The sequence below is a fragment of the Neodiprion lecontei genome, chromosome 6, assembly GCF_021901455.1.
Source record: "Neodiprion lecontei isolate iyNeoLeco1 chromosome 6, iyNeoLeco1.1, whole genome shotgun sequence".
In the NCBI taxonomy this organism is placed as follows: Eukaryota; Metazoa; Arthropoda; class Insecta; order Hymenoptera; family Diprionidae; genus Neodiprion; species Neodiprion lecontei.
In genome coordinates this window covers 3,874,734-3,899,453 of record NC_060265.1, presented here as the reverse complement: position 1 = coordinate 3,899,453, position 24,720 = coordinate 3,874,734, and the positions used below count along the sequence as shown (strand labels likewise).

The 24,720-nt window shown below is 44.0% G+C and overlaps 2 protein-coding genes across 8 annotated transcripts in view; one reads left to right on the top strand and one right to left on the bottom strand.

Annotated features, from left to right (window-relative positions):
* The window catches only part of LOC107221027 (teneurin-a), a 504,979-nt gene that overhangs the window by 288,877 nt on the left and 191,382 nt on the right, over positions 1–24,720 (top strand). The gene's annotated exons all lie outside the window — the stretch shown is intronic.
* LOC124294944 overlaps positions 16,281–24,720 on the bottom strand; it is a 209,850-nt gene continuing 201,410 nt past the window's right edge. Inside the window, exon 5 of one of the 2 annotated variants that reach the window (XM_046742601.1) lies at positions 16,281–16,597. In XM_046742601.1, coding sequence (XP_046598557.1) covers positions 16,592–16,597 — 6 coding nt within the window. In that variant the 3' untranslated portion in view covers positions 16,281–16,591. The remainder of the gene's footprint in view (positions 16,598–24,720) is intronic. The other variant, XR_006904843.1, reaches the window with a different exon arrangement.

Below are 24,720 nucleotides of genomic sequence, written 5' to 3'. Positions count from 1 at the left end.
AAAAAAAAAGGAAGGTTAACCCCTTTGTATTTTTGGCGAAAATTTTCGCGATTTCGAAAAGTGCTGGAATCAAGTCTTTCTGGCGCTATTCCGACGTAATTTTGCGAGAGAAATCGATTGGGCGCAGTCCCAATACGCTGCGATCAACGCATCGAAAGTTACAGCCAAAAAACGAAAACCTGAATTTTCGACATTTTTCAGCAGGTGCTTTTTCCTTCGTCATTTCGCTTCTGTTGATCCCACGCTCTTTTCGCTGCGTTTTCTGAGTTCCTTGGGGTCCAATTGGTCGGGAAAGAGTCATACGAATCGATTCTGAGACGAAAAATTTTTTGGTGCAAAAAAAAAGGAAGGTTAACCCCTTTGTATTTTTGGCGAAAATTTTCGCGATTTCGAAAAGTGCTGGAATCAAGTCTCTCTGGCGCTATTCCGACGTAATTTTGCGAGAGAAATCGATTGGGCGCAGTCCCAATACGCTGCGATCAACGCATCGAAAGTTACAGCCAAAAAACGAAAACCTGAATTTTCGACATTTTTCAGCAGGTGCTTTTTCCTTCGTCATTTCGCTTCTGTTGATCCCACGCTCTTTTCGCTGCGTTTTCTGAGTTCCTTGGGGTCCAATTGGTCGGGAAAGAGTCATACGAATCGATTCTGAGACGAAAAATTTTTTGGTGAAAAAAAAAGGAAGGTTAACCCCTTTGTATTTTTGGCGAAAATTTTCGCGATTTCGAAAAGTGCTGGAATCAAGTCTTTCTGGCGCTATTCCGACGTAATTTTGCGAGAGAAATCGATTGGGCGCAGTCCCAATACGCTGCGATCAACGCATCGAAAGTTACAGCCAAAAAACGAAAACCTGAATTTTCGACATTTTTCAGCAGGTGCTTTTTCCTTCGTCATTTCGCTTCTGTTGATCCCACGCTCTTTTCGCTGCGTTTTCTGAGTTTCTTGGGGTCCAATTGGTCGGGAAAGAGTCATACGAATCGATTCTGAGACGAAAAATTTTTTCGTGAAAAAAAAAGGAAGGTTAACCCCTTTGTATTTTTGGCGAAAATTTTCGCGATTTCGAAAAGTGCTGGAATCAAGTCTCTCTGGCGCTATTCCGACGTAATTTTGCGAGAGAAATCGATTGGGCGCAGTCCCAATACGCTGCGATCAACGCATCGAAAGTTACAGCCAAAAAACGAAAACCTGAATTTTCGACATTTTTCAGCAGGTGCTTTTTCCTTCGTCATTTCGCTTCTGTTGATCCCACGCTCTTTTCGCTGCGTTTTCTGAGTTCCTTGGGGTCCAATTGGTCGGGAAAGAGTCATACGAATCGATTCTGAGACGAAAAATTTTTTGGTGAAAAAAAAAGGAAGGTTAACCCCTTTGTATTTTTGGCGAAAATTTTCGCGATTTTGAAAAGTGCTGGAATCAAGTCTTTCTGGCGCTATTCCGACGTAATTTTGCGAGAGAAATCGATTGGGCGCAGTCCCAATACGCTGCGATCAACGCATCGAAAGTTACAGCCAAAAAACGAAAACCTGAATTTTCGACATTTTTCAGCAGGTGCTTTTTCCTTCGTCATTTCGCTTCTGTTGATCCCACGCTCTTTTCGCTGCGTTTTCTGAGTTCCTTGGGGTCCAATTGGTCGGGAAAGAGTCATACGAATCGATTCTGAGACGAAAAATTTTTTGGTGAAAAAAAAAGGAAGGTTAACCCCTTTGTATTTTTGGCGAAAATTTTCGCGATTTCGAAAAGTGCTGGAATCAAGTCTCTCTGGCGCTATTCCGACGTAATTTTGCGAGAGAAATCGATTGGGCGCAGTCCCAATACGCTGCGATCAACGCATCGAAAGTTACAGCCAAAAAACGAAAACCTGAATTTTCGACATTTTTCAGCAGGTGCTTTTTCCTTCGTCATTTCGCTTATGTTGATCCCACGCTCTTTTCGCTGCGTTTTCTGAGTTCCTTGGGGTCCAATTGGTCGGGAAAGAGTCATACGAATCGATTCTGAGACGAAAAATTTTTTGGTGAAAAAAAAAGGAAGGTTAACCCCTTTGTATTTTTGGCGAAAATTTTCGCGATTTTGAAAAGTGCTGGAATCAAGTCTTTCTGGCGCTATTCCGACGTAATTTTGCGAGAGAAATCGATTGGGCGCAGTCCCAATACGCTGCGATCAACGCATCGAAAGTTACAGCCAAAAAACGAAAACCTGAATTTTCGACATTTTTCAGCAGGTGCTTTTTCCTTCGTCATTTCGCTTCTGTTGATCCCACGCTCTTTTCGCTGCGTTTTCTGAGTTCCTTGGGGTCCAATTGGTCGGGAAAGAGTCATACGAATCGATTCTGAGACGAAAAATTTTTTGGTGAAAAAAAAAGGAAGGTTAACCCCTTTGTATTTTTGGCGAAAATTTTCGCGATTTCGAAAAGTGCTGGAATCAAGTCTTTCTGGCGCTATTCCGACGTAATTTTGCGAGAGAAATCGATTGGGCGCAGTCCCAATACGCTGCGATCAACGCATCGAAAGTTACAGCCAAAAAACGAAAACCTGAATTTTCGACATTTTTCAGCAGGTGCTTTTTCCTTCGTCATTTCGCTTCTGTTGATCCCACGCTCTTTTCGCTGCGTTTTCTGAGTTCCTTGGGGTCCAATTGGTCGGGAAAGAGTCATACGAATCGATTCTGAGACGAAAAATTTTTTGGTGAAAAAAAAAGGAAGGTTAACCCCTTTGTATTTTTGGCGAAAATTTTCGCGATTTCGAAAAGTGCTGGAATCAAGTCTTTCTGGCGCTATTCCGACGTAATTTTGCGAGAGAAATCGATTGGGCGCAGTCCCAATACGCTGCGATCAACGCATCGAAAGTTACAGCCAAAAAACGAAAACCTGAATTTTCGACATTTTTCAGCAGGTGCTTTTTCCTTCGTCATTTCGCTTCTGTTGATCCCACGCTCTTTTCGCTGCGTTTTCTGAGTTCCTTGGGGTCCAATTGGTCGGGAAAGAGTCATACGAATCGATTCTGAGACGAAAAATTTTTTGGTGAAAAAAAAAGGAAGGTTAACCCCTTTGTATTTTTGGCGAAAATTTTCGCGATTTTGAAAAGTGCTGGAATCAAGTCTTTCTGGCGCTATTCCGACGTAATTTTGCGAGAGAAATCGATTGGGCGCAGTCCCAATACGCTGCGATCAACGCATCGAAAGTTACAGCCAAAAAACGAAAACCTGAATTTTCGACATTTTTCAGCAGGTGCTTTTTCCTTCGTCATTTCGCTTCTGTTGATCCCACGCTCTTTTCGCTGCGTTTTCTGAGTTCCTTGGGGTCCAATTGGTCGGGAAAGAGTCATACGAATCGATTCTGAGACGAAAAATTTTTTGGTGAAAAAAAAAGGAAGGTTAACCCCTTTGTATTTTTGGCGAAAATTTTCGCGATTTTGAAAAGTGCTGGAATCAAGTCTTTCTGGCGCTATTCCGACGTAATTTTGCGAGAGAAATCGATTGGGCGCAGTACCAATACGCTGCGATCAACGCATCGAAAGTTACAGCCAAAAAACGAAAACCTGAATTTTCGACATTTTTCAGCAGGTGCTTTTTCCTTCGTCATTTCGCTTCTGTTGATCCCACGCTCTTTTCGCTGCGTTTTCTGAGTTCCTTGGGGTCCAATTGGTCGGGAAAGAGTCATACGAATCGATTCTGAGACGAAAAATTTTTTGGTGAAAAAAAAAGGAAGGTTAACCCCTTTGTATGTTTGGCGAAAATTTTCGCGATTTTGAAAAGTGCTGGAATCAAGTCTTTCTGGCGCTATTCCGACGTCATTTTGCGAGAGAAATCGATTGGGCGCAGTCCCAATACGCTGCGATCAACGCATCGAAAGTTACAGCCAAAAAACGAAAACCTGAATTTTCGACATTTTTCAGCAGGTGCTTTTTCCTTCGTCATTTCGCTTCTGTTGATCCCACGCTCTTTTCGCTGCGTTTTCTGAGTTCCTTGGGGTCCAATTGGTCGGGAAAGAGTCATACGAATCGATTCTGAGACGAAAAATTTTTTGGTGAAAAAAAAAGGAAGGTTAACCCCTTTGTATTTTTGGCGAAAATTTTCGCGATTTTGAAAAGTGCTGGAATCAAGTCTTTCTGGCGCTATTCCGACGTAATTTTGCGAGATAAATCGATTGGGCGCAGTCCCAATACGCTGCGATCAACGCATCGAAAGTTACAGCCAAAAAACGAAAACCTGAATTTTCGACATTTTTCAGCAGGTGCTTTTTCCTTCGTCATTTCGCTTCTGTTGATCCCACGCTCTTTTCGCTGCGTTTTCTGAGTTCCTCGGGGTCCAATTGGTCGGGAAAGAGTCATACGAATCGATTCTGAGACGAAAAATTTTTTGGTGAAAAAAAAAGGAAGGTTAACCCCTTTGTATTTTTGGCGAAAATTTTCGCGATTTTGAAAAGTGCTGGAATCAAGTCTTTCTGGCGCTATTCCGACGTAATTTTGCGAGAGAAATCGATTGGGCGCAGTCCCAATACGCTGCGATCAACGCATCGAAAGTTACAGCCAAAAAACGAAAACCTGAATTTTCGACATTTTTCAGCAGGTGCTTTTTCCTTCGTCATTTCGCTTCTGTTGATCCCACGCTCTTTTCGCTGCGTTTTCTGAGTTCCTTGGGGTCCAATTGGTCGGGAAAGAGTCATACGAATCGATTCTGAGACGAAAAATTTTTTGGTGAAAAAAAAAGGAAGGTTAACCCCTTTGTATTTTTGGCGAAAATTTTCGCGATTTCGAAAAGTGCTGGAATCAAGTCTCTCTGGCGCTATTCCGACGTAATTTTGCGAGAGAAATCGATTGGGCGCAGTCCCAATACGCTGCGATCAACGCATCGAAAGTTACAGCCAAAAAACGAAAACCTGAATTTTCGACATTTTTCAGCAGGTGCTTTTTCCTTCGTCATTTCGCTTATGTTGATCCCACGCTCTTTTCGCTGCGTTTTCTGAGTTCCTTGGGGTCCAATTGGTCGGGAAAGAGTCATACGAATCGATTCTGAGACGAAAAATTTTTTGGTGAAAAAAAAAGGAAGGTTAACCCCTTTGTATTTTTGGCGAAAATTTTCGCGATTTTGAAAAGTGCTGGAATCAAGTCTTTCTGGCGCTATTCCGACGTAATTTTGCGAGAGAAATCGATTGGGCGCAGTCCCAATACGCTGCGATCAACGCATCGAAAGTTACAGCCAAAAAACGAAAACCTGAATTTTCGACATTTTTCAGCAGGTGCTTTTTCCTTCGTCATTTCGCTTCTGTTGATCCCACGCTCTTTTCGCTGCGTTTTCTGAGTTCCTTGGGGTCCAATTGGTCGGGAAAGAGTCATACGAATCGATTCTGAGACGAAAAATTTTTTGGTGAAAAAAAAAGGAAGGTTAACCCCTTTGTATTTTTGGCGAAAATTTTCGCGATTTCGAAAAGTGCTGGAATCAAGTCTTTCTGGCGCTATTCCGACGTAATTTTGCGAGAGAAATCGATTGGGCGCAGTCCCAATACGCTGCGATCAACGCATCGAAAGTTACAGCCAAAAAACGAAAACCTGAATTTTCGACATTTTCCAGCAGGTGCTTTTTCCTTCGTCATTTCGCTTCTGTTGATCCCACGCTCTTTTCGCTGCGTTTTCTGAGTTCCTTGGGGTCCAATTGGTCGGGAAAGAGTCATACGAATCGATTCTGAGACGAAAAATTTTTTGGTGAAAAAAAAAGGAAGGTTAACCCCTTTGTATTTTTGGCGAAAATTTTCGCGATTTCGAAAAGTGCTGGAATCAAGTCTTTCTGGCGCTATTCCGACGTAATTTTGCGAGAGAAATCGATTGGGCGCAGTCCCAATACGCTGCGATCAACGCATCGAAAGTTACAGCCAAAAAACGAAAACCTGAATTTTCGACATTTTTCAGCAGGTGCTTTTTCCTTCGTCATTTCGCTTCTGTTGATCCCACGCTCTTTTCGCTGCGTTTTCTGAGTTCCTTGGGGTCCAATTGGTCGGGAAAGAGTCATACGAATCGATTCTGAGACGAAAAATTTTTTGGTGAAAAAAAAAGGAAGGTTAACCCCTTTGTATTTTTGGCGAAAATTTTCGCGATTTTGAAAAGTGCTGGAATCAAGTCTTTCTGGCGCTATTCCGACGTAATTTTGCGAGAGAAATCGATTGGGCGCAGTCCCAATACGCTGCGATCAACGCATCGAAAGTTACAGCCAAAAAACGAAAACCTGAATTTTCGACATTTTTCAGCAGGTGCTTTTTCCTTCGTCATTTCGCTTCTGTTGATCCCACGCTCTTTTCGCTGCGTTTTCTGAGTTCCTTGGGGTCCAATTGGTCGGGAAAGAGTCATACGAATCGATTCTGAGACGAAAAATTTTTTGGTCAAAAAAAAAGGAAGGTTAACCCCTTTGTATTTTTGGCGAAAATTTTCGCGATTTCGAAAAGTGCTGGAATCAAGTCTCTCTGGCGCTATTCCGACGTAATTTTGCGAGAGAAATCGATTGGGCGCAGTCCCAATACGCTGCGATCAACGCATCGAAAGTTACAGCCAAAAAACGAAAACCTGAATTTTCGACATTTTTCAGCAGGTGCTTTTTCCTTCGTCATTTCGCTTCTGTTGATCCCACGCTCTTTTCGCTGCGTTTTCTGAGTTCCTTGGGGTCCAATTGGTCGGGAAAGAGTCATACGAATCGATTCTGAGACGAAAAATTTTTTGGTGAAAAAAAAAGGAAGGTTAACCCCTTTGTATTTTTGGCGAAAATTTTCGCGATTTCGAAAAGTGCTGGAATCAAGTCTTTCTGGCGCTATTCCGACGTAATTTTGCGAGAGAAATCGATTGGGCGCAGTCCCAATACGCTGCGATCAACGCATCGAAAGTTACAGCCAAAAAACGAAAACCTGAATTTTCGACATTTTTCAGCAGGTGCTTTTTTCTTCGTCATTTCGCTTCTGTTGATTCCACGCTCTTTTCGCTGCGTTTTCTGAGTTCCTTGGGGTCCAATTGGTCGGGAAAGAGTCATACGAATCGATTCTGAGACGAAAAATTTTTTGGTGAAAAAAAAAGGAAGGTTAACCCCTTTGTATTTTTGGCGAAAATTTTCGCGATTTTGAAAAGTGCTGGAATCAAGTCTTTCTGGCGTTATTCCGACGTAATTTTGCGAGAGAAATCGATTGGGCGCAGTCCCACTACGCTGCGATCAACGCATCGAAAGTTACAGCCAAAAAACGAAAACCCGAATTTTCGACATTTTTCAGCAGGTGCTTTTTCCTTCGTCATTTCGCTTCTGTTGATCCCACGCTCTTTTCGCTGCGTTTTCTGAGTTCCTTGGGGTCCAATTGGTCGGGAAAGAGTCATACGAATCGATTCTGAGACGAAAAATTTTTTGGTGAAAAAAAAAGGAAGGTTAACCCCTTTGTATTTTTGGCGAAAATTTTCGCGATTTTGAAAAGTGCTGGAATCAAGTCTTTCTGGCGCTATTCCGACGTAATTTTGCGAGAGAAATCGATTGGGCGCAGTACCAATACGCTGCGATCAACGCATCGAAAGTTACAGCCAAAAAACGAAAACCTGAATTTTCGACATTTTTCAGCAGGTGCTTTTTCCTTCGTCATTTCGCTTCTGTTGATCCCACGCTCTTTTCGCTGCGTTTTCTGAGTTCCTTGGGGTCCAATTGGTCGGGAAAGAGTCATACGAATCGATTCTGAGACGAAAAATTTTTTGGTGAAAAAAAAAGGAAGGTTAACCCCTTTGTATTTTTGGCGAAAATTTTCGCGATTTTGAAAAGTGCTGGAATCAAGTCTTTCTGGCGCTATTCCGACGTCATTTTGCGAGAGAAATCGATTGGGCGCAGTCCCAATACGCTGCGATCAACGCATCGAAAGTTACAGCCAAAAAACGAAAACCTGAATTTTCGACATTTTTCAGCAGGTGCTTTTTCCTTCGTCATTTCGCTTCTGTTGATCCCACGCTCTTTTCGCTGCGTTTTCTGAGTTCCTTGGGGTCCAATTGGTCGGGAAAGAGTCATACGAATCGATTCTGAGACGAAAAATTTTTTGGTGAAAAAAAAAGGAAGGTTAACCCCTTTGTATTTTTGGCGAAAATTTTCGCGATTTTGAAAAGTGCTGGAATCAAGTCTTTCTGGCGCTATTCCGACGTAATTTTGCGAGATAAATCGATTGGGCGCAGTCCCAATACGCTGCGATCAACGCATCGAAAGTTACAGCCAAAAAACGAAAACCTGAATTTTCGACATTTTTCAGCAGGTGCTTTTTCCTTCGTCATTTCGCTTCTGTTGATCCCACGCTCTTTTCGCTGCGTTTTCTGAGTTCCTCGGGGTCCAATTGGTCGGGAAAGAGTCATACGAATCGATTCTGAGACGAAAAATTTTTTGGTGAAAAAAAAAGGAAGGTTAACCCCTTTGTATTTTTGGCGAAAATTTTCGCGATTTTGAAAAGTGCTGGAATCAAGTCTTTCTGGCGCTATTCCGACGTAATTTTGCGAGAGAAATCGATTGGGCGCAGTCCCAATACGCTGCGATCAACGCATCGAAAGTTACAGCCAAAAAACGAAAACCTGAATTTTCGACATTTTTCAGCAGGTGCTTTTTCCTTCGTCATTTCGCTTCTGTTGATCCCACGCTCTTTTCGCTGCGTTTTCTGAGTTCCTTGGGGTCCAATTGGTCGGGAAAGAGTCATACGAATCGATTCTGAGACGAAAAATTTTTTGGTGAAAAAAAAAGGAAGGTTAACCCCTTTGTATTTTTGGCGAAAATTTTCGCGATTTTGAAAAGTGCTGGAATCAAGTCTTTCTGGCGCTATTCCGACGTAATTTTGCGAGAGAAATCGATTGGGCGCAGTCCCAATACGCTGCGATCAACGCATCGAAAGTTACAGCCAAAAAACGAAAACCTGAATTTTCGACATTTTTCAGCAGGTGCTTTTTCCTTCGTCATTTCGCTTCTGTTGATCCCACGCTCTTTTCGCTGCGTTTTCTGAGTTCCTTGGGGTCCAATTGGTCGGGAAAGAGTCATCCGAATCGATTCTGAGACGAAAAATTTTTTGGTGAAAAAAAAAGGAAGGTTAACCCCTTTGTATTTTTGGCGAAAATTTTCGCGATTTTGAAAAGTGCTGGAATCAAGTCTTTCTGGCGCTATTCCGACGTAATTTTGCGAGAGAAATCGATTGGGCGCAGTCCCAATACGCTGCGATCAACGCATCGAAAGTTACAGCCAAAAAACGAAAACCTGAATTTTCGACATTTTTCAGCAGGTGCTTTTTCCTTCGTCATTTCGCTTCTGTTGATCCCACGCTCTTTTCGCTGCGTTTTCTGAGTTCCTTGGGGTCCAATTGGTCGGGAAAGAGTCATACGAATCGATTCTGAGACGAAAAATTTTTTGGTCAAAAAAAAAGGAAGGTTAACCCCTTTGTATTTTTGGCGAAAATTTTCGCGATTTCGAAAAGTGCTGGAATCAAGTCTCTCTGGCGCTATTCCGACGTAATTTTGCGAGAGAAATCGATTGGGCGCAGTCCCAATACGCTGCGATCAACGCATCGAAAGTTACAGCCAAAAAACGAAAACCTGAATTTTCGACATTTTTCAGCAGGTGCTTTTTCCTTCGTCATTTCGCTTCTGTTGATCCCACGCTCTTTTCGCTGCGTTTTCTGAGTTCCTTGGGGTCCAATTGGTCGGGAAAGAGTCATACGAATCGATTCTGAGACGAAAAATTTTTTGGTGAAAAAAAAAGGAAGGTTAACCCCTTTGTATTTTTGGCGAAAATTTTCGCGATTTTGAAAAGTGCTGGAATCAAGTCTTTCTGGCGCTATTCTGACGTAATTTTGCGAGATAAATCGATTGGGCGCAGTCCCAATACGCTGCGATCAACGCATCGAAAGTTACAGCCAAAAAACGAAAACCTGAATTTTCGACATTTTTCAGCAGGTGCTTTTTCCTTCGTCATTTCGCTTCTGTTGATCCCACGCTCTTTTCGCTGCGTTTTCTGAGTTCCTTGGGGTCCAATTGGTCGGGAAAGAGTCATACGAATCGATTCTGAGACGAAAAATTTTTTGGTGAAAAAAAAAGGAAGGTTAACCCCTTTGTATTTTTGGCGAAAATTTTCGCGATTTTGAAAAGTGCTGGAATCAAGTCTTTCTGGCGCTATTCCGACGTAATTTTGCGAGAGAAATCGATTGGGCGCAGTCCCAATACGCTGCGATCAACGCATCGAAAGTTACAGCCAAAAAACGAAAACCTGAATTTTCGACATTTTTCAGCAGGTGCTTTTTCCTTCGTCATTTCGCTTCTGTTGATCCCACGCTCTTTTCGCTGCGTTTTCTGAGTTCCTTGGGGTCCAATTGGTCGGGAAAGAGTCATACGAATCGATTCTGAGACGAAAAATTTTTTGGTGAAAAAAAAAGGAAGGTTAACCCCTTTGTATTTTTGGCGAAAATTTTCGCGATTTCGAAAAGTGCTGGAATCAAGTCTTTCTGGCGCTATTCCGACGTAATTTTGCGAGAGAAATCGATTGGGCGCAGTCCCAATACGCTGCGATCAACGCATCGAAAGTTACAGCCAAAAAACGAAAACCTGAATTTTCGACATTTTTCAGCAGGTGCTTTTTCCTTCGTCATTTCGCTTCTGTTGATCCCACGCTCTTTTCGCTGCGTTTTCTGAGTTCCTTGGGGTCCAATTGGTCGGGAAAGAGTCATACGAATCGATTCTGAGACGAAAAATTTTTTGGTGAAAAAAAAAGGAAGGTTAACCCCTTTGTATTTTTGGCAAAAATTTTCGCGATTTCGAAAAGTGCTGGAATCAAGTCTTTCTGGCGCTATTCCGACGTAATTTTGCGAGAGAAATCGATTGGGCGCAGTCCCAATACGCTGCGATCAACGCATCGAAAGTTACAGCCAAAAAACGAAAACCTGAATTTTCGACATTTTTCAGCAGGTGCTTTTTTCTTCGTCATTTCGCTTCTGTTGATTCCACGCTCTTTTCGCTGCGTTTTCTGAGTTCCTTGGGGTCCAATTGGTCGGGAAAGAGTCATACGAATCGATTCTGAGACGAAAAATTTTTTGGTGAAAAAAAAAGGAAGGTTAACCCCTTTGTATTTTTGGCGAAAATTTTCGCGATTTTGAAAAGTGCTGGAATCAAGTCTTTCTGGCGCTGTTCCGACGTAATTTTGCGAGAGAAATCGATTGGGCGCAGTCCCAATACGCTGCGATCAACGCATCGAAAGTTACAGCCAAAAAACGAAAACCTGAATTTTCGACATTTTTCAGCAGGTGCTTTCTCCTTCGTCATTTCGCTTCTGTTGATCCCACGCTCTTTTCGCTGCGTTTTCTGAGTTCCTTGGGGTCCAATTGGTCGGGAAAGAGTCATACGAATCGATTCTGAGACGAAAAATTTTTTGGTGAAAAAAAAAGGAAGGTTAACCCCTTTGTATTTTTGGCGAAAATTTTCGCGATTTTGAAAAGTGCTGGAATCAAGTCTTTCTGGCGCTATTCCGACGTAATTTTGCGAGATAAATCGATTGGGCGCAGTCCCAATACGCTGCGATCAACGCATCGAAAGTTACAGCCAAAAAACGAAAACCTGAATTTTCGACATTTTTCAGCAGGTGCTTTTTCCTTCGTCATTTCGCTTCTGTTGATCCCACGCTCTTTTCGCTGCGTTTTCTGAGTTCCTTGGGGTCCAATTGGTCGGGAAAGAGTCATACGAATCGATTCTGAGACGAAAAATTTTTTGGTGAAAAAAAAAGGAAGGTTAACCCCTTTGTATTTTTGGCGAAAATTTTCGCGATTTCGAAAAGTGCTGGAATCAAGTCTTTCTGGCGCTATTCCGACGTAATTTTGCGAGAGAAATCGATTGGGCGCAGTCCCAATACGCTGCGATCAACGCATCGAAAGTTACAGCCAAAAAACGAAAACCTGAATTTTCGACATTTTTCAGCAGGTGCTTTTTCCTTCGTCATTTCGCTTCTGTTGATCCCACGCTCTTTTCGCTGCGTTTTCTGAGTTCCTTGGGGTCCAATTGGTCGGGAAAGAGTCATACGAATCGATTCTGAGACGAAAAATTTTTTGGTGAAAAAAAAAGGAAGGTTAACCCCTTTGTATTTTTGGCGAAAATTTTCGCGATTTTGAAAAGTGCTGGAATCAAGTCTTTCTGGCGCTATTCCGACGTAATTTTGCGAGAGAAATCGATTGGGCGCAGTCCCAATACGCTGCGATCAACGCATCGAAAGTTACAGCCAAAAAACGAAAACCTGAATTTTCGACATTTTTCAGCAGGTGCTTTTTTCTTCGTCATTTCGCTTCTGTTGATTCCACGCTCTTTTCGCTGCGTTTTCTGAGTTCCTTGGGGTCCAATTGGTCGGGAAAGAGTCATACGAATCGATTCTGAGACGAAAAATTTTTTGGTGAAAAAAAAAGGAAGGTTAACCCCTTTGTATTTTTGGCGAAAATTTTCGCGATTTTGAAAAGTGCTGGAGTCAAGTCTTTCTGGCGCTATTCCGACGTAATTTTGCGAGAGAAATCGATTGGGCGCAGTCCCACTACGCTGCGATCAACGCATCGAAAGTTACAGCCAAAAAACGAAAACCCGAATTTTCGACATTTTTCAGCAGGTGCTTTTTCCTTCGTCATTTCGCTTCTGTTGATCCCACGCTCTTTTCGCTGCGTTTTCTGAGTTCCTTGGGGTCCAATTGGTCGGGAAAGAGTCATACGAATCGATTCTGAGACGAAAAATTTTTTGGTGAAAAAAAAAGGAAGGTTAACCCCTTTGTATTTTTGGCGAAAATTTTCGCGATTTTGAAAAGTGCTGGAATCAAGTCTTTCTGGCGCTATTCCGACGTAATTTTGCGAGAGAAATCGATTGGGCGCAGTCCCAATACGCTGCGATCAACGCATCGAAAGTTACAGCCAAAAAACGAAAACCTGAATTTTCGACATTTTTCAGCAGGTGCTTTTTCCTTCGTCATTTCGCTTCTGTTGATCCCACGCTCTTTTCGCTGCGTTTTCTGAGTTCCTTGGGGTCCAATTGGTCGGGAAAGAGTCATACGAATCGATTCTGAGACGAAAAATTTTTTGGTGAAAAAAAAAGGAAGGTTAACCCCTTTGTATTTTTGGCGAAAATTTTCGCGATTTTGAAAAGTGCTGGAATCAAGTCTTTCTGGCGCTATTCCGACGTAATTTTGCGAGAGAAATCGATTGGGCGCAGTACCAATACGCTGCGATCAACGCATCGAAAGTTACAGCCAAAAAACGAAAACCTGAATTTTCGACATTTTTCAGCAGGTGCTTTTTCCTTCGTCATTTCGCTTCTGTTGATCCCACGCTCTTTTCGCTGCGTTTTCTGAGTTCCTTGGGGTCCAATTGGTCGGGAAAGAGTCATACGAATCGATTCTGAGACGAAAAATTTTTTGGTGAAAAAAAAAGGAAGGTTAACCCCTTTGTATTTTTGGCGAAAATTTTCGCGATTTTGAAAAGTGCTGGAATCAAGTCTTTCTGGCGCTATTCCGACGTCATTTTGCGAGAGAAATCGATTGGGCGCAGTCCCAATACGCTGCGATCAACGCATCGAAAGTTACAGCCAAAAAACGAAAACCTGAATTTTCGACATTTTTCAGCAGGTGCTTTTTCCTTCGTCATTTCGCTTCTGTTGATCCCACGCTCTTTTCGCTGCGTTTTCTGAGTTCCTTGGGGTCCAATTGGTCGGGAAAGAGTCATACGAATCGATTCTGAGACGAAAAATTTTTTGGTGAAAAAAAAAGGAAGGTTAACCCCTTTGTATTTTTGGCGAAAATTTTCGCGATTTTGAAAAGTGCTGGAATCAAGTCTTTCTGGCGCTATTCCGACGTAATTTTGCGAGATAAATCGATTGGGCGCAGTCCCAATACGCTGCGATCAACGCATCGAAAGTTACAGCCAAAAAACGAAAACCTGAATTTTCGACATTTTTCAGCAGGTGCTTTTTCCTTCGTCATTTCGCTTCTGTTGATCCCACGCTCTTTTCGCTGCGTTTTCTGAGTTCCTTGGGGTCCAATTGGTCGGGAAAGAGTCATACGAATCGATTCTGAGACGAAAAATTTTTTGGTGAAAAAAAAAGGAAGGTTAACCCCTTTGTATTTTTGGCGAAAATTTTCGCGATTTTGAAAAGTGCTGGAATCAAGTCTTTCTGGCGCTATTCCGACGTAATTTTGCGAGAGAAATCGATTGGGCGCAGTCCCAATACGCTGCGATCAACGCATCGAAAGTTACAGCCAAAAAACGAAAACCTGAATTTTCGACATTTTTCAGCAGGTGCTTTTTCCTTCGTCATTTCGCTTCTGTTGATCCCACGCTCTTTTCGCTGCGTTTTCTGAGTTCCTTGGGGTCCAATTGGTCGGGAAAGAGTCATACGAATCGATTCTGAGACGAAAAATTTTTTGGTGAAAAAAAAAGGAAGGTTAACCCCTTTGTATTTTTGGCGAAAATTTTCGCGATTTTGAAAAGTGCTGGAATCAAGTCTTTCTGGCGCTATTCCGACGTAATTTTGCGAGAGAAATCGATTGGGCGCAGTCCCAATACGCTGCGATCAACGCATCGAAAGTTACAGCCAAAAAACGAAAACCTGAATTTTCGACATTTTTCAGCAGGTGCTTTTTCCTTCGTCATTTCGCTTCTGTTGATCCCACGCTCTTTTCGCTGCGTTTTCTGAGTTCCTTGGGGTCCAATTGGTCGGGAAAGAGTCATACGAATCGATTCTGAGACGAAAAATTTTTTGGTGAAAAAAAAAGGAAGGTTAACCCCTTTGTATTTTTGGCGAAAATTTTCGCGATTTTGAAAAGTGCTGGAATCAAGTCTTTCTGGCGCTATTCCGACGTAATTTTGCGAGAGAAATCGATTGGGCGCAGTCCCAATACGCTGCGATCAACGCATCGAAAGTTACAGCCAAAAAACGAAAACCTGAATTTTCGACATTTTTCAGCAGGTGCTTTTTCCTTCGTCATTTCGCTTCTGTTGATCCCACGCTCTTTTCGCTGCGTTTTCTGAGTTCCTTGGGGTCCAATTGGTCGGGAAAGAGTCATACGAATCGATTCTGAGACGAAAAATTTTTTGGTGAAAAAAAAAGGAAGGTTAACCCCTTTGTATTTTTGGCGAAAATTTTCGCGATTTTGAAAAGTGCTGGAATCAAGTCTTTCTGGCGCTATTCCGACGTAATTTTGCGAGAGAAATCGATTGGGCGCAGTCCCAATACGCTGCGATCAACGCATCGAAAGTTACAGCCAAAAAACGAAAACCTGAATTTTCGACATTTTTCAGCAGGTGCTTTTTCCTTCGTCATTTCGCTTCTGTTGATCCCACGCTCTTTTCGCTGCGTTTTCTGAGTTCCTTGGGGTCCAATTGGTCGGGAAAGAGTCATACGAATCGATTCTGAGACGAAAAATTTTTTGGTGAAAAAAAAAGGAAGGTTAACCCCTTTGTATTTTTGGCGAAAATTTTCGCGATTTTGAAAAGTGCTGGAATCAAGTCTTTCTGGCGCTATTCTGACGTAATTTTGCGAGAGAAATCGATTGGGCGCAGTCCCAATACGCTGCGATCAACGCATCGAAAGTTACAGCCAAAAAACGAAAACCTGAATTTTCGACATTTTTCAGCAGGTGCTTTTTCCTTCGTCATTTCGCTTCTGTTGATCCCACGCTCTTTTCGCTGCGTTTTCTGAGTTCCTTGGGGTCCAATTGGTCGGGAAAGAGTCATACGAATCGATTCTGAGACGAAAAATTTTTTGGTGAAAAAAAAAGGAAGGTTAACCCCTTTGTATTTTTGGCGAAAATTTTCGCGATTTTGAAAAGTGCTGGAATCAAGTCTTTCCGGCGCTATTCCGACGTAATTTTGGGAGAGAAATCGATTGGGCGCAGTCCCAATACGCTGCGATCAACGCATCGAAAGTTACAGCCGAAAAACGATAGATTCTCTTCTCAGTTTCTCAGCTGTTGGTCCCTCGCTTTTTCTGCTTCATCTATGGAGTTCCTAGGGGTTCAGTTAATCAGGAATGTAACATACATATTGAATCCGAAACGAAAAATTTCCGGCTTCGAAAATAAAGAACAAACTCGGCCCTTATCGATTGAATTTCTCCGTCGGATTCTACGAAATATGGGATACGAAAATCGCAAATTCGTCACCCAAAGCTTTTGATCACTGAACGTGTCTCTTTCTCAGTACAGGTGAAAGGGTGTTAGTGTGTAGTAATTCATCAATAGTCGGCGAGCATAAATATAGCCAAAGACAAAGAGGAATACAACAATGTGATCAAACATTTCATAACAAATCTTACTATATTTATTTCAAGAAATACGTTTACAGTATACATCGTGTTAAGTAGAACATGATATTCTTTATATTATATAATTATTTACATAGTCTCAACCAGTACCACGGTTCTTGACCTGCATATCAGTGCAACTCTACTGGCATATGATGTATTATGTATTTTATGTAACCTGTATCAACTGAATAAACTAATCAAATTTTACCGAAGTTTTATTGCATTTCCTTAACTCTTGGTCGTTCGTGGTTTTTGATTCCGTTCTTGCACTCCTGAGGGTCGAATTAATCCAGGAAGTGTCGTACAAATCAATCCTGAAATGAAAATGTTGTTACTCGTCATTTTACAGCAGTAGTAGGTAATTTTTTTCTCCGTTTTCACTATATTTTTCATTACGTTGTCAATTGTCAGTGAGTTTTTAGAACAGACGGTGATAGAAAACTGATCTCGATTCCGCCGCAGCGCAGCATGGTCGGGCAATTTTTCACTGATATTATTGTTATACAGTAAGAGGAAACAGCAACGGTCAGTGAAGAGAGATAAAGTTGATCGCGGTAATATACCGCACCCGATTGACGCCAGAAATCACGAAACATTTGATTCAACGTAAAATGTTCGTAGATCGCGGCAAGCGAGGCACGGCGAGGGGAAGCAAGGCGGCGAAATAGATAGGGCAAGTAGTTGGAGAGGGTGTATATCCTTCAAATTACATTCAGCGCCAAATATATCATCCAGAGTCGGCGGTAAGGGGCTAGAAACAGGGATGAGGCCGTTGCCCAGGACGAAGCGGGGCTGGAAGCCCAGCGAAGCTCAACCCGCCCTTAACCCTCGCATCTCCTTCCCTCCTATGATTAATACGACGATGTTACGAGGATTGAACCAATTTGCGTAACATCGGACGAAGTGGATCCAACAGGGCTCAGATGGCACTGCGAGTAGTGTTTCTTGGAAGTATTCGTTTGTCCGTTGGCCGATCGAGCCGCGGTTGACTATTGGATATACCTGAATCGATTTTTCGAAATCTCGTACTGTTGCAAAATTAATACCGAATAATTACTACAGCCGATGAGACAAAGAGAGAATAGCTACTCGGAAAATTCGCCGTTACACTCGCAGTTCCTTCCGCGGCGTTTCTCTTCCCTTTCAGGAAGATCATCAACCCCCGTGAAAAGTGGAGGAACACCCGCTTGACAAGATTAAACCTCGTAACTATGGTCAACTAAAAATTCAGCTGGTGCGAGAGATTAAGAATCACTCGGGCCTGCCTCCCCTTTTTCATTCCGTCCGCCGCTGCAGCGGCAGCCCCGTAAGAGACGATGTCGACATGGCGGCGTTGCGGGGCCGAAGGGAGGAGAAATAAGAAAAAGAGAAAGATGTAAACGGCAGAACGTTCTCACCCCAAGATTGCATCCCCCCTTTTTCGCCACCCCTCCGTGTTCAAGGATGCTTTTTAGGAAATAATTACTTTTAATTAGATTCAACCGGGTCGGACAGCCGCTGCCCCCCGCAAACTCAAAGACTTAAGATTCGTCAAAACTTTTTGAATGAATCACTAACTCTGAACTTGCGCGGGGTTCGTTGTCCCCGTAATTTCAACTTTCATGCTCGTTATTCTTTCTGCCTCCGGCTTTATTTTTCTCTCAACAGTCTTCTCGACAAGGTCATGTTAAAGGACTTGTTAAACAAAATAAAGTTTCCAATTCCAATTGTAGAGACGTATACTTTACCCAACATTCCGCGGTCCCACGGATATTTATATTCCCGCTTCTAGTTTATTTTTTCATTATTTTTCACCCTCGCAGTAGTTCGCCTTTGTTATCTTCTCTCCTGTGTGCTCTGTTAAATTCTTCCCGCAATCCCGAAAAGTTCACTTGTACACGGGACGATTTACCCTGGATTAATAAACGCTACAAGGATAGACGGAAATGACGAATAATAGAGCGGGTGTTATATGCACGAGCTGTACGCCTCGATCTGCCTCCGGGATACGGAAAAGCGCCGTGCCGCAGAGACTGATTCAGATTTTCAAATAGAAAACTTTAAATTGGATGGTGCCGGCTAGATAATATTTGGGGCGGAAAGTTTAAATTACTGCGGTCGGTAATAGGTTTGTTGATTACGATTATTACCCGCGCCTGGTATATCAGACTCTTCGCATATAACTGCTGGAGCCTCCCGGCATCGGCTACGCGATTATCGAACACCGCCCTCGCACGCTGCCCGAATGAAACGACGAAATGCTCGGAGGGTGGAAAAGAGAGAAAAATTTAACTTAGCCAACAAAAGGGACAAAGCTGTTACCCCATTGTTTCTCAAGTCTTTTATATCCGAGACGAAAGTGGCCGCTTTCCCTTCCTCTTTGGCTTAAAAGGCTAAACGATTTTTAACGGGCGATGAAAAATCTTTCGACTTATTGTCGCGAGAGACTCTGCGTACCTAATACTTGCTGCACATTGTCATAGCATAAAACTAGGGCGAAGTAGACAAATGAAGAGAAAAATGTACACCAATTATTATTGCAAATATTGTCTATTACGGATCACATCATCACCCGCTGAAAATTGGGCAAAAAAACGGATCACAAATCACACGAGTTCGTGGAAAATAAAACAATCCAAGTGGGGAAAAAAAGGAACGTACCACATTCCCGGGGGGAATTTGTAAAATTATTTTCGCGCATCCACGGAGCCCAGAACGCGGAGGAAGCCCAGCGCCCTCTCCGTGTCCACATTCTTGCGGTAATACGTGTGAAATTGGTAGGGTGCATTTTTAGCTCGTCATTACAAGATTGCATTCCGTGTTAAACGTCAAGTGTTTGCATTGCCCTGCAGGGATGTAAAAACCGTCACCGTACGGAGTCGAAGAAGGAGTTTTCCATCTCGACGCAGCTGCTCAAGGATCATCGAAACGGCGATTTGAATGTCGAGGAAAAATATAACCGACTAATTTTCCGACACCCACACTGTCGCGTTGCAAGGAGCAGGAGGTGAAAAATGAATTAGTAAAATTGTGGGCCACGTGCAGCCGGTGACATCTGGCGGTTTATTATATCAGCCGAGGTGAATTCAAGAGCAGGAAAAAGTCAGCGGACCTTCAGATTGGACCGGCGAAAGAGCGACGAGCCCCGGGACGCGGTAGTCCGTAATTTAAAAACCGTTGCTGTCTTGAAATTTTTTCGCGACCTTTTGCTAATACCACCACCTTAGCGATACCAAACTTCCCGGGGAGCTCGGCTTCCGATGGCAAGGTTTGACCCGGCCTCACCGTCGGTGGTAATTTGCACCGCGACAATTGCACCCACGGGAGTCTTTCTCGCCACCCTTGGATCCTTCTTTTCCTCCCCCCCCCCCCCAATCCCACCCCACCCCCCCTAACCGAGACTCGCTGCGACGGTACGAGCATTAGACGAGGGAATTTTTTTCCAGGATGTCGCATTCGCCGAAAGGAATACTTCACCAGGTTTCACGATCCTTCGTGGTTAGTTCCACGGTATTAACGACATGTTAGAGTTAGCGGACAGCTACTGGATTTCCGCAATCGAGAAACGGTGCTGGATACGGTAGCGTATCGATCCGCGCGGTGGTAATCCATCGGCATAAAAAATTCCATTCATCCCCACCGTAACGCCACACCGTCATATAATATCGATACGTGATAAGGCTGATGGTATTAAGTTGGACAGGACTCGATGCACTCCGGTTATTAAAGATGGCGGCTGATCTCAGGTGGAGTAGAAACGGGGCTGGAATGGGACGGGGATCGTTCGACCGTTGCGGCGGTCCACCAGAAGTGGCAGGTATGATATCCGATCTCCCGAGTGTGCCGGGAAGAATAAGAGCGAGGAAAAACAACGTCAAGGGTGGTTCGAGGCGGTTGCCCGGGGCACCCGGAAGGATTCCCGATAAACAATCAGCCCGCCCCGCGCCAAACTTATTTGGAAATCGAAATTTGAACGAAACATGATCCGGCGGACTAATCCTCTCTCCGGCTCGTACGAAGGGCCGCCGTTTATTGAACTGACAGTTTCGAATCGCGTATTATTCAATTCAAAGCCGAAGGCGGCGGGTGCGGCGGCCGGACGCCCTCCGTTGTGTACCTTGATATTGCTGCAGCGAAGCAGACGTCCCCCCACCTCCGAAGGTATATCAGCGATTTTTAATCTAAATTCTACCCCCGGCAATGCTCCATTTTGTACCATCCTCTCTATCCCCCTTTCCTCCCTGTCTCCGTTCCCAACAGTTTTTCCTTTGATCCACGAAGCAGGCAGACCGGCGACACACTTGGACCACTCGACCAACGGTACGACACCTACTTACGCCTCCGCTATTACTGCGGCTTGAAGCTTGACATCTGATTCTTATTACCTCGAAGACGCGTGTGTTATAGCTTGCTTGCCAGAAAAAGGGAGAGCGCCGATGTCCCAATTTCTGATCGAGCAAAACAGCGCACGGGCCTCATTGTCGAACGAATTGAATTAACGAAGGGTAAAAAAGTTTTAAACAGCGAATTCGCGTCTGTACACAGGGGTGTCATAAACCGCTTGTCAAACGCCGGGAACGTTTACAAAGAGCGAAAACATCTCGCGCGTGAATCCAAGCCAGGCGATGATATTACGTGACACTCGATTCTGTCTGGTATAGAGCTGAATCGAAGTGACAACGAAACGAGAATATTCTCGGGGTGAATGCAATTCGAGCTTGATTTTATTTCGCCAATTTTTCACCCTCGTCGTCTGCTCTATCTTACACCGTATCTAACAACACGATATTTTCTCCTCTGTTACAGGTAATACGAATCACAGTCAGTTGATACGGCACTTCGAACCGTAAGTTAAAAATCGTCGCAATCTACCGAAAGCCTCGTATACGTAATGCAAATATCTTTGATGATACGCGTTTCACGCCGCTCAATTAACGGCAGTCAACTCTCGTCTGTGTCATCATATTCGCTCGCTGCCAGACACCCGTCCTCCACTTGTGCAGATACGAAAGCCGTGACTGCGGATGAACGCAACGGGATGGCGTCAGCGGGGCCAAACCCATCATCCGAGTCTAGTCGACGTTTTGACAAGGCTGCAAAGGCGATCAATTGATGTCACAGTCGGCGACTGTCCACGGACATCGATCGATTATTCGTATCTCGAAGCTATTGCGGGCCCATCTCTTCATCGAGAGCGATGACGGATTTATTTTCCTTTTGTAACAACTGATCGGTGCTTCAAAGTAAAAGCTTGCTTCGATAAAAATCTCTCGCCGATTGCAATTTCCTATCAGACACCCACACTTGTAGTTACGATCTACTTACGGCTCTCTTTCCTTCTCCGAATCAGTTTTCCCGGTACATGCAGGAGGCGAGTTTATCGAATCGAGGAGAATTCGAGTTAAACTTTTTGTTTCGCGGTTTAGGAATTTCTTTGGTCTCACCTCGAGGGTCGGTAACCTTGTTCCAATCAACAGGATCCTCTCAGGCGCGGATTCCCCTCCCGGAAATCGGTGCCTCTGACGTCGAATCCGGTGGCGCACACACAACCGGCACTTTTATCCACTTTGCGCTTCGCCTGCCGCTGCAACCATTACCAAGCGCAGCCAGGGGCTGACCGCCGATAACGTTTACGCGAGGTGGTACAACGCAGATACGCGTTACACACACAGTAATTAAACTTGTCAGAGGCTCGCGATCGCGCCATAATAGCCGCAGTTCCGACGCTGCCTAGCGCCGATAATGTCCAACAGTTTAATGTCCCTCCGTCCCTCCACCCTCCGCAAGTCGCCGGGAGTTTGCAGTCAATGCATCCAGAGTACAGGATAAAGGCTCGAGTGTTGACAGGACGTCGGTGTCGGACAGCTGCGTCGATTTTGCCTTGATGTAGTAAAAAGTAACGAAAAAAACAAAAAAATTAAAATTATCACGCTTATTCACACGCAGGGTTATAATCAACCGTTGACAGGTTTCTTCTGCCTCACGTATTGGCCGATGGTGACTAAGGATAAAGGCTGCAAGGGTTCTTCGGGACGACAGTGATGATCAGGATTCACATTCGCGGTGGTTCGTCGACCTCGTATCCCTTTTTGCTCCCTGTTTGAGGACGGAGGGTGAGCAGGGAACGAGGTATCGAATGATGATTGCGAAGCTGACCGGATGCCCAAAGGGGCCCGAGTAACCGGGTGCAGGAATCGAAGATCTCTGGCCGGTTATTGTTGGCTGTTTAGGATTAACCGCGCCGCGCCGGATATTGGCGGGTATAACATCCCGTGCGTAACGTGGGAATCTCGATAGAATGATGCGGAGTGAGCCGCTTCGCAGATTCCCTCCCGCAGCCCGCAGGCATACGGGAATTGTGCAACCGCATAGTCGGTCTCGTACAATACCGCCGGTCTTACGGAACACGCAATGAGCAATAACGCATCGAGGTGATTAATACCGACCACACGGCGCAAAGTCGAGCCGGTTTCTCCACGCGCATCGTGTCGCTTGTAGGTACGATTTCACACACGGTAGATAGAAAGCTCCCGTGACACGGCATTGCCCCCGATACATTCGGCTAATTGCCACGGTCATTAGGGGCTGAACGTCGTTACTCAGTTCGTTCGACTAAAATCGCATAAAATAGGTCACCGCGGCGTAATGCGAGTTCGAGCTGCGCGCTGTAACGCCCGTAACGCTGAACGCGACAGCGACCAACAACGATTACAATAACACCGCAAGCTCGATCTATCCACGTTCCGCATCTGTTTGAAAATTTAATTTGAAAACGTTACCTTCGTCAGAATCACAGAATAATCAAGAGGAACGGGGTGAAGGAAGAGAAAAAAAATAATTAATTCAGAATCGAACCATACCTACATATAATGCTCAGGTTTTAGCTGCAGAGCGACAAGCAGAAAACACGGTTGTACGATTCAAATGAGAGGACGCGATCCTTTCGTTCGTGCGATGTCCGTGTGTGTTTGTCTCTGTGTTTGTGTATACACGCTGTGTTGCCGGGGAAAATTAGAGGGAAACTGTAAACAACGAGGGCTCGTCGGCTTCGGGTCTCCCGCCCCCGACAGCGGCGGTGTTGCTGGTCGTTTTCCGGCGACCCTCGGCGGCGGCGGCGGCGCGACAACCCTTCATTTCTCTCGTTATGCTGCGCGGCCGGTAACGCGATCCGAACTCTAATGAAAGGGCCTATCTTCTCCGATGTGGGAGAGAGGACCAACCCCTAGCTGTTGCAGGTCCTGTTTGCTCAGCGCCAGCAATTCGTAAGCCTGTCGCGGACGCCTTCCTTCCTTCCTTCCTTTACTTCCGCCAGGATCCTGCGGGTATTTTTTTTTTCTTCTGTTTTTTTTTTTTTTTCTTATCTTCTTTTTGTCCACCATGGTTTGTTTTTACAGCTCGTCCTTTCCCGCTTTTTCATCTCTGCAATTCGCAAGCGCGTTTAACTTTTATCAGTCGAACCTCCAACCATCCGATATATACCAGGGACGGATTTCCGCGTCGTTATATCCCCGTTTTATTCCCATCTCCTGCATTGCTCGAGGTACTTTACGATCTGCAACCGGCAACATTTAAACTGCGCGCATGTGCAGATTAGGTAGGTATATAGATTTATTTCAATCTCCGGATCCTCGGTTTTCGTAGAAAAATGATGGTTACCGTAATCGCCCAGAGAAAGGAAAACTGCAGAGTTGAGTTTTCAACTAGCTTTCACGTTTTGCCATCTAGAATCTAATCGAAAGAATGTATTGCGTATGTGATTTATTTTTTGCCCAGAAGTATCACGTAAGGATGATTAAACGGATTTATATGATTTTAAATTCAATCGTTACTATTCTTCCGAAATAAGAACTAATTAGCTACTTTAAGCAAAACCAGTTTTGAGCGATCCATAAATTGTTTGTAAAAATGAAAATCTACTTGACCATCATTCTTATCTTCGTGAATATCGGATTATTAGTAGGAAGTACTAGAATTAATTGTTTCAGCTCAATCGATTTTCCCATTTTTTTTTTCTTCGTTGTGGCTTTATTATCAACTATCCATATTTTTTCTTCGCGTCAGTGTGATACGAAAAACTTGACACGCCGTGAAAAACTGACCACAATCATATTTCCCCTATTGTCTCACGACAACGACAAGAGGATGATTATTATATCGAGACACCCCTGCCGCGCATATGTATTACGCAAAAGTATTTAAATATTTTCCGCAGGAGGCGTCGACGCGATGCAAGGATCGAACAATGGCAAATGCCGCGAATCCCATTTACGCGCAATTCTTTTCGATGCAAAATTTCGCGTGCCCATACCGATCGAGGCTCGAAATGCAAATAAAACACACCTCCCCCCTCACCCAAGAGGAAACGGGTAGCTAATTTCTCCCCGTATCGCGGGGATATATACACCCAGAGTACGGTATACTGTAAGGTTGCAGATTTATTGGTGTTTACGTTTAGATA